The following is a 10,479-nucleotide window of genomic DNA, read 5'->3' as shown; positions in this document are numbered from 1 at the left end:
GGGATGGAGACTACACGCACTCACATGTATGGGTTTGGTACTCGAGTGCTTATTACAACTTTACTTACTGAAACACATAGCAATGTAGCAACATCTGAGTTGAGTCTGCGTGTGGCCCTATCAACTCAAATGTTACCAGTCCCACAATTGCATTAGGAGAAAAAATGAAGAATCTTTCAGAAAACTTGGATAAGATACGTGAGGAAATACATGAAGAAATTAAGAATACAATGGCGGAAAGCATGAGTGAATTTATGGCACATATGGAAATTATGATCATGACTAATGCGCTTTTAAAACTAGGAAATGCGAGACCTTTAAGCTCAAATTTTGACAAGTAAGCTACAACATTTGATGATATGATGTCTCTTTTTCACTACTAAACTAGGATACTTTTTAGTATAGCTATTTAATAACATATTTAGCTTTATATTCATATGTGTTTAACATTTGTAAATATTGTGTATTTATGATAATTTTTAATTGTATGATTTGACTTTGAATCTCGATTTTTAATGTGTGTTTTTTTTATATATTTTGAAAGTCAATTGTGGATGTCAATTGATAATTATTACAAAAATTTTAATTGGTAATTTTTGTTGGAAAAGCATTATTAACAGGATATGCAAATTTTTTTACTAAATGTATTTCTGTTGGAAATGCGTTTCCAACAAAAACATCTGTTGAAAATTTCCAACGGAATTCTTCGTTAGGAATACTTTTCCAATGGAATTTTCTGTCGAAAATGGTTTGTCAATGAAAAATTTCGCTAGAAATTTGCAACGTTTTTTTCCATTGTAAAAGCATTTCCAACGGAATTTCGTTGGAAATTCATTTATAACGGAATTTTTCGTTGAAATTTATTTTTCAACGAAATCACAATAGGATAGCCAATAGAAAGCAGATTTTTTCCAACAAAATTTTTCGTTGGAAATTTCCAACAAAAAGTATTACCGATGAGATTTTTACCGACGAAATTTTTAACAAATTTTTTCGTTAGAAATCCGTTGAAAAAAGGTATTTTCAACGGAAATTAAACTTTTTCCAAGGGAAAATTCCATTGGAAAAAGCTTGTTTTATGGTAGTGTAAGGCATGAATTGCTATTGATGTTTCACTTTAGATTAAAAAAAAGTTTTCCCTGTTCTTAGAACCTCCACAATAGAGCCTTCCCATACTCAAAGGCTTGCTCTATATCATCAAAATCAACATGGTATCAGAGCTTCTATAAGCTCTCAAGGGACCTAAAACACAAAAACATATCCTTTAGAAAGCCTTTCTCAACAGTTGATAGTAACATGTTTAGTGAAAAAAAACTTCCTCGATGGCAACTTTTACCACTACTACCCATCCAACTCCACCTACCTTTAATGGAGATAATTTTTCCTCCTGGTTGGTAAAAATGAAAGCCTATTTGAGGCTTACAATCTTTGGGATGTAGTTGAGATAGGGTATGAACCTCCGTATGAACCTCCTGTCTCTCAAAGACAATGCAGGCCTAGCTCATGTAAAACGACATGAAGAGGAAGTGGCCTAATGTTTCAGAGCTCTATCATTCATTCAAGCTTCTGTTAGAGAAGCTGTGTTTGCAAGAATAATGGCTTATGAAACAGCAAAGGAGACCTGAGATACACTCCAAGAAGAATTCCAGTGGTCTGACAATACCAGGCAATTAAGGATATTCAATCTTACGAGGGAATTCGAGATCATCAGAATGAAGGACTCTAAAACAGTAAACGACTAGATCAACAACTTTACTAAGATAGTTAATCAAGTCAGGCTGCTTGGTGAAAAGATTCTAGAAAGTAGAATGGTACAAAAAGTTCTTGTTTCTCTGCCAGAAAGGTTCGAGCCTACAATCTTTTCATTAGAAGGGTCCAAAAACGTAGCTAAGCTCACCTTAAATGATGTGATAAATGCACTACAAGCAACAACTTCTAGGCGAGCTATGAGAGCTAGTAACAGTTTAGAGCATGCAATGCTAGCAAGACAGAAAGGAAAAACAAGCGACGTACAAGTCAGAGAAAGATGCCAAAAGATCAAAAAGGAAGAAAGGGTTATCAAGGCAACAGGCCTCAAAATAAAAAAGACAAATTTCCTACATGCAGCGACTGTAAGAAAAGAAACCATGTAGAAGCTAAATGTTGGTTTAGACCAAGCGCCAAGTGCAAAATCTGCAACCAGCAACCGAATTCTGAGGAGGATTCGGGAAAAACTGTCTATTGGGATAAGAATGATGACATGAATAAAACGAAGGATCTTGCTGGAGAACAAGCAGTTAAAAGCGAAGTGGAAGAGTATGCCTTCTTAATACCGGTCTAAACTCATTTAGTTTATGGGAACCTCAGCTATGCATATATCATTTCCCTGCTGTCATATTTTCTTGGGTAACTTCTGTTTGTTATCTAAACGTATAGGAATCTTCATGTGACTACTGAGGGACAAGAAGATGCTCACTCTGAAAAGAAGTCCATTGAAGGAGATGGTGGTGTTAAATCTGGAAAGAAGAACAAGAAGACAGTAACTCAAGATAATGTTGAGAAGAAAGGTGATAAGAAGGACGACAAGAAGGACAATGTACTGCTACAGTTATTGAGGATTGTTCGGATTAAAGGCAATTCGTCACTCTTAATAAATTTACTGGTTGTCGCATTGCTTTTGATTTTGGGGTTAATGACTCTTGAAGTATATGATAAAAAGAAGAAGCTTGAAGATAGGAACACTTTAGAAGCTTCCAAAAGGCCTAAAGAGAGGAAAGTTGAAGACGAGGATCTTGAGTCCATGCAACCTATTGGAAAAAAAAAAAAAGGACAGCCAGCTTGTGAGTGTAAAGGAGTTTGTAATTTTAGTTCATTTTCGATTGAATATATATATATATATATATATATATATATATATATATATTTAATTGACTACTTTCCAGAAATCTGAAAAAGCTTAAGAAGAAAGATAATATTAAGGAAGAGAAAGCTCGTAAGGTAATGTATAAGTCACCTGGCTTTCTTTATCAATTTTTATATCAAATAAAAAATTCCAAAAATCTCTGATCTGCAGCTGTTCCTTGCAGACATTAAGCATTAATGAATTCTTAAAACTAACCGAAGGTGAGACTCCTCATTTAAGGCAGAGGCAGAAGGGTGACAGACCTTACGGCAGGCATGACATAGAGAGGCCCAGTAGCAAGGGTAATGGAATGAGACAAAATGGCAGGCATGACGGAAGGAGGCCTCATGGCCAAGGCAATCGGCAGAGGCCTTCAAGTTCTAGTAAGGGTGATGAGGAGGGGCCCAATGAAAGGTTCGTTGATGAGAGGCCCAATCACCAGCGCAATTCTGAGAGGCCTGCCGGCCATGGACGTGCTACTGGGCTTCTCTTGATCCACCCCCTCCTAGTCCTAGCTTTGACTATGAGCACCATCAATTTCCCGCTTTGAGAGAACACGGAAAAGCTTATAGACATTAATGCTTGTAGATGAATTTTTCTAATTATAATTATGAGATTTTGACTTTCTTCAGCAGTAGCTTTCTTCACATTATGCTCTTATTTAGACAGGGGCTCAGCTGATTCATTCATTTTTCGTGGTTTGTTTTAGAGCCATTTCAGATTCTCTCTTCTTTTTCTACTTGTGTGGTTGCCTGCATTCAACATCCTCTCTGGTCGGGCATGCATACAGCATACGCATACAAGTGTCATAAACTGTTAAAAGATAAAGCAAAAAAAGCCAACACTGTCATCAGAGAAAACAAACTAATAAGCGTAGCAGTCAGGCAACTTCCTTATCAATGCGCTGGCTCGGTATTCTATCAGAAATTCTCGCACGTGCTTCAGCTTGATTAATAGGGTAAACGGTGTTGTTAATCTCATCCATTAGAATTGAGGTGAGAGGCAAGGCTGCAAAGAAGCGCAGATAAACTAACTCTTTCCAGGGTAAATTATCAAAGTGGTTATTAGTGCTGATAATAATGAAAGGATTGCTGTCTTGATGTGTCAGCATAGATAATTACAACCATGGAAAAGAATTTTGTTAGCACACGGTCTCGGCTTGACTGAGCCAACAAATCTTATTACACAGCATGTGACATCCAAATCTTTGTTTTTAGTGAAAATGGTGAGAAATGACTTTCGTACTAAGGTCACTTCAAAAATAACCGTCACTATAATTTTAACTATTTTTAAATAAATTTTGACAAGGTTTGACAAGAATACCCTTTAAACTAATTAATCCAAATGAAGACGCATCTCGATTTCTTTCTTTCTGCTCTCTCGTCATTCAGCTAAAAATTTTAAAATTAAATCTCGATTTAGCTATCCCTCTGTCCAGCTCTCCAACGGCATCGGGGTATATATCTCACCGTTTAGCTCTCCAACCCCATCGAGATCTATATCGGCAGCCAACTTTCTCACTATCCCAAAGTGCAGAGATGACATCAAGGTATTTGTTATGAGTTCTTGGGTTTATTTAGGATTATTCATAGAACGTAAAAGTTGATGGGTAAATTATATGAGTTTGGAAACTTAAATCTAGCTAGGAATAGCGAAATCAATCAATTCATAGGCGATGCGTGAATATTTGTTAGGCATTGCGTCATTGGATATTAGGGTGTGTGACTGGATATTAGGAATCGTAACCTGTTTATTTGCCATTAGGTGCATGAATATTACGTGACTGAATATTTGTTGAGCATTGCGTGACTTGTTTAGGCATTACGTGACTGAATATTTGTTAAGCATTGCATGACTTGTTTATAGGCATTACGTGACTGAATATTTGTTGAGCATTGCATGACTTATTTTTAGGCATTGCGTGACTTTATCTACCTAATGTTGAAGGTGATTATGTACTGATTCAGCCCCCTTAATAACAAATTCTATAAAATTAGAAATAGGCTAAAGCTATTTGATAAACTGTTTAACAAAATAAATTATATAAACTATAATTTCGGTTAAAATTACCATAAAGGATATTGAGTGTTATCTTCAATCACCTAATAATCTATAATGCAATGCTTGAAGTTTATATATAATTTCAGATGTTAAAATCAAAGAAATCAATAAAGAAATAGAACAATTTTCATACTTGTATAGTAGCAATAGTATTAAATTTTGGTTGATCTACCAAGCAATCGGACCATGATGCTTAAATTTCGAAAAATGAAGAGAAAAAAGGAAACGATGTATATAACATTAAAATCCTTTTGATTAATGAAAAAGAGAGAAAACCTTTAAGCTGCTTTTTATCAAGAATTTCTCGAAAAATGATGTTTGGCCTAACTTTTGCTTTTAAGAGGTAAATAAGATGAAACGCCAGGCCGAACAAGTACTTAATAACAAATTTAGCCCCCTTTAATTGCAAATATATAGGTGTAGAAAATGAGAGTCAACATTCATGCCTATAAATAAAGGGAACTATTAACCATTTAAATCAAATTCAATTATCTTAATCAATCTCAGATAATTATAAAATGGCCTCCAAAGATCCAAGAGTCGAGAATGGGGAAGAGGTAGCCTCTGAAAAGGAGGAGATGCCTTTGAGGGAGTAATTGGAGATATTCCAGCAAGAGATACACGCCCTCATCAACAAGCTGATGGCCAGGACTTTTGAACTGGTTGCTGACATCCTGGGCAACAACAAGATTCTAGCCGAGGTATATGAAATAGTATATGAACTTAGGAAGAAATGAACTACGGTTCATTTTTTTTTTTTTGTATAATCTCTTTTTATTTTCGAGAATATAATTAATAAAATTTTAAGAATTTTCATTGAGCAGATATTTTCTTATGTCTTTTCTTATTTTTATTTTCTTCATTTAAGTTATATCATGTTGAATTACTTCATGAGTGGATGTTAGGCATTACGTGAATTGTGCAATGCATATATTCTGTTGAGACATTATGTGAGTGGTTTGTATGTATATGGGATAGAGTACATATGGTGACGTGTTGTTATGTATTGCGTGATGTTGGGGCAGTACGTGGATGGTTATGTTGGCATAACATGAGTGGATATTAGGCATCAAGTGACTTATTCTTAAGTGTAGCGAGACTGGAGGTGCGTGACTGAGTTGTGCAATTTATCTCTTCTTTTAAGGCTTTTGGTCACTAGTTTTTGAAGTTTTCGTGATTGGTTTTTATATATTGCGTGACCCGTTGTTATATATTGCGTGACATTGGGCCATTACGGAACTGGTTATGTTGGCATAACGTGAGTGGATATTAGGAATCAAGTGACTTATTATTAGGTATAGCGAGACTGCCGGTACATGACTGACTTGTGTAATTCATGTTTTGTTTTGAGGCTTTTGTTTAGTAGTTTTTAGTCATTACATGACTGGTTTTTATATATTGCATGACCTGTTGTTATATATTGCGAGACTGGTGGCGCGTGACTTATGCAATTCACCTCTTATTTTTGGGCTTTTGTTCACTAGATTTTAGGCATTGCATGAATGTGTATTAGACATTGCGCCACTTAATTTCTGTTAAATTTCAGCTGTCGACCAGATGTGACTTAGGTAGGTATTGCGTTAGTGGTTTCTATGCATTAAGGGGTAATTTTTTATAAATTGACTAATTGTAACACTTATTTTCTGTTAAATTTCAGCAGCCAAACAAATGTGAAGCTTATGATTACATACGGTGGTCATTAGGTCGATGACATTCACAAGGGTGGTGAGACATGAGTGAAGGCTGTTGGGAGTGATTTGTCATTTTCAGGCCTAGTGAAGCTGGTTGAAGAGGTTGTTGGGGTCAACTCACATAATAATGAAATCGAGCTACATCCATCGCTCAGTCATACCGTAGGGGTTTCGCGCACAGTTATTAGGGATGATGAAGATATAGCAAATATTCTGCAAGATGAGAGGACAGTTGTTGTGTTTGTGACAGTTAAGGCAAGAAATGCAAACGATATTCCATATGAACATGGTATCCAACATAATAATCACTTACAACAGAATGTTAATTAATCTAACATACCACACCATACATTTCCTAACAAACAACCATGGCAATCACGTTTGATGTATCCTCATGAGTTTGAACAGCTCGGTACACACATGAGGTGTCTGCACAATTCCGATCAGAATGTGCATCGAACGAAATATTTGGTAATTTGCAACAAACACAACTGTCACTCAAAAATGCAGTGGGTCCATTATCATTCGCAAACAACACTATGATGGTTGTGAGTGATGACGATGCATCTGATCAGATTGAAGATGATGTTGAAGAGGACGACTAGGCGAATTGGAATGATGAGTTGCATAATGACTGTGAAGATGATTATGTTGGCAGACATGATGACTATTCAGAAGATGACAGGGTTGAGCACACCGACATTCCTTATTGCAATAATACAAATGGCGGTATAGGTCATACCACAACTGTTGTGTAAGAAGAGGTTGAGTTGGACGACCATGCCACGACTATTGAATTAGAAGATGTTGAGGGTGCCGACCCTATTTACGAGAACGCCATCGCACTTGAGAACGGCATTCATTTGCTTGATGGCAGTGATCAAGAGATGGTAAATACATGGGTGTCTCGTCAATGGATTATTCCCATGGTAGATATGATACCCTTCCAAACTGTTGGGAGTGAGAAATCCAGATCAATGGACAACCATTTATATCGTGAAAAAGTGTTTTCATCGAAGGTCGAATTAAAACGAGCTTTGAGCATGTTGGCACTAAAAGAACATATTGAGGTTAGAGTTAAAAAGTCATGTCACGCTCGTTTTAAGGTTGGTTGGAAGGAGAAGGCATGCAAGTTTGCTTTGCGTGCAACGAAGTTGCCTGAGGGAGAATATTGGCAACTTCAAAAGTTCCAGAAGGTACACACATGTACTGTTGATGGTTTGCAATGTGGGTATCGAACTAGGAGCGCGAGGTTAATTGGTGAGCTTATCTCCACCAGGGTGCAAAGAAATTATGTAACCCTATTGAGATCAAAGGAAATTATGGAAGAGATGAATCGCAAGTGGGGATTGCAATGTCTATATGGTAAGGCCTGGCAAGCGAAAGAGTATGCAGAGAGTCTTGTGTTCGGTCCCCCTAGAAGAGTCCTTCAAACTCCTCCCCTTATATTTCCATATGTTGAAACGTGAAAATCTCAGTACTATCACGTGTGTCGCTACAGATGGGGAATAACAATTCAAATATTGTTTTTGGGTGTTCGGGTCATGTATTCGAGGGTTCAGTGCTGTAATACGGTATGTAGTCGTTATCAATGCCACACATCTGAATGGCAAATTCAAGAGTATTTTGTTTGTGGCGATATGCAAAGATGTGAATGGGCAGATTTATCCAGTTGCATTTGGCATTAGCCACGTCAAAGACAAAGAGTCTTGGTCGTGGTTTCTTAACCAATTACGTCGTGCGATTGGTTGTCCTGAAAATGCAATGTTCATTTCTGATCAGCATCTTAGCATTAAGAATGCAATTGAGAAAGTGTACAAGGACGCTCATCACAATCTATGAATTACCATTTAGGGAAAAACATTAACAATAGGTTCAAGCGCGAAGATGTTGCCATAATTTTCACCTTGGCCGCCAACTGTTATAGGCTCACCAATTTTAACAGACAAATGAATCAACTGAAACAGCTTTGCAAACCTGCTTATGATAGCCTTATGAGATTAGGCCTTGAGAGATGGGCACGTGCACAGTCACCAGTAAAGCGATACAAGATAATGACATCCAATATTGCAGAGTGTATTAACTCCTGTTTGAGGCATGTAAGAAAAATGCCAATAACGGTGTTGATCGAGTGCATCAAAGGCATGTTTCAATGTTGGTTCCATAACCGGCACAATGAGGCATTGATTTTAACCACGCCCCGCAGCCCTTAGGCTACTGATCTGTTGAACAAATGATTCAATGAAGTATGTCACTTTTCCATACAACCAATCGATAGGGTGAAGTTTTAAGTTATAAGCGAGACTAAGGACACAGTGGTCAACCTCTCCACCAAGACGTGTTCATGCAGTGAGTTCCAGACTGATCTACTCTCCTGCACGCATGCCATGGCGGCAATAAGGTATGAACAATCATGTTTTGATATTTTGTGCATGATGAATTGAATTTTTACATTGTTCACCAATTGTGATTTCATTCCCTTGGCAGTAAATGCAAACGTGCAGCCATTGAATTCTGATCGGACTATTATAAGTCTTGGTCTTGGGTGGAGGGATATGTAGTTCCCATTCGCCCGATTGGGCATCCTAGTGAGTAAGGCATCCCTCATGATGTTCAACAAATTATCGTTTTGCCACCAATTTGGCGAGGTCAAGAGGGAAAACCTAAGAAGAAAAGGATTCCATTAACTAAGGAAGTTAGTGGACGACGTAGATGTTCACAATGCAAGAGCTATGGTCATAATAGGCAAAATTGCTGGACTCCGTTTGCAACTCCATCGACAAAATAGGAAACATCATCTACTCAGCCGACAGCTCGACAACGACAACCCAAGGCATGTGCAATTTACAGACAACTCGGGCACACACGAAACTGCTGTCCAATGCGAACTACAAACTCTAAGAACGTTATAGGTGTCGTACCTGAAGATAGTGGCCCTTCAGACATCAGTTGTTAGGGATTGTTTCAAACTGGCCATTGATATTTACATTGAATAATACTATTTGAACTTGAGTTTGATTGAGTCTAAAAATGATACTCTGACCAGTACAATGAAGAAAACTAAGCGGTGTGATTGGGGGACAAACAAATCTAAAACACAAGAAGTTGCAGCAGCTATGTCTAGTACAACGAAGCAAAATTACTGGTGTGATTGGGGGACAAGCAAATCCAAAACACAAGATGTTGCAGCAATTGTGACCAATACAGTAGAGCAAAATAAGTGGTGTGATTGGGTGACAAGTAAATCTAAAACACAAGATTTTGCAACAGTTGTGACTAGTACAATGAAACAAACTGAGTCGGGTGATTGGGGGACAAGCAAATCTAAAACACAAGATGTTGCAGTAGCTGTGACCAGTACAACGGAAATTGAGTGGGGTGATTAGGGGAAAAGCAAATCTAAAACACAAGATGTCTCTTTGAAAGTGGATGGAACTTGTATGAAAGAGCAAAGTGAACTGTCTAGTTGGGGAATGAAAAAGTATGATGCACAAGATGTCCCTATGGAAGAGAAAACCTTCAAGTCCAATGGTGAATATTTTCTGGTCAAGGGTTTAAGGAATTCAACTGGATATTTTTTTATGATGGTGCTTGGGGTTGGGTTATGGTTTGATATTGTCCACCATAATTGGCTTACCACCTTCTTCAAAGAACATGACACACAATAAATGAGTCACGCAATCTCATATCAACTAGTCATGCGATTCCATATCAACTACTCACGCAATTCCATAACAAGTGGTAACGCCAATCCATAGATACTACTCATGCGACTCTATATAAACTAGTAACGTGATTCTGTAATAACCAATCACACGACGCCATGTTTTCTACTCATGCAATCTT

General features: G+C 37.5%; 1 protein-coding gene across 1 annotated transcript; it reads left to right on the top strand.

Moving 5' to 3' along the window:
* Positions 7,521–8,475, top strand: LOC108661351. The gene is made up of 2 exons (XM_018117483.1): positions 7,521–8,098; positions 8,196–8,475. Exons 1-2 carry the CDS (start codon positions 7,521–7,523, stop codon positions 8,473–8,475), a joined length of 858 nt encoding a protein of 285 aa, XP_017972972.1.

This window comes from Theobroma cacao, chromosome 1 (assembly GCF_000208745.1).
Source record: "Theobroma cacao cultivar B97-61/B2 chromosome 1, Criollo_cocoa_genome_V2, whole genome shotgun sequence".
Lineage (NCBI taxonomy): Eukaryota > Viridiplantae > Streptophyta > Magnoliopsida > Malvales > Malvaceae > Theobroma > Theobroma cacao.
Note: the sequence above shows the minus strand (reverse complement) of the source record. Positions and strands in the feature narration are given on the sequence as shown.

What these genes read in the sequence shown, in the direction of transcription:
- LOC108661351 (XM_018117483.1), top strand. Translation starts at nt 7,521, where the DNA reads ATGGTAAATACATGGGTGTCTCGTCAATGGATTATTCCCATGGTAGAT. An exon ending in ATATTTCCATATGTTGAAAC is followed by an intron (nt 8,099 to 8,195) that starts GTGAAAATCTCA and finishes TCGAGGGTTCAG; the next exon opens with TGCTGTAATACGGTATGTAG.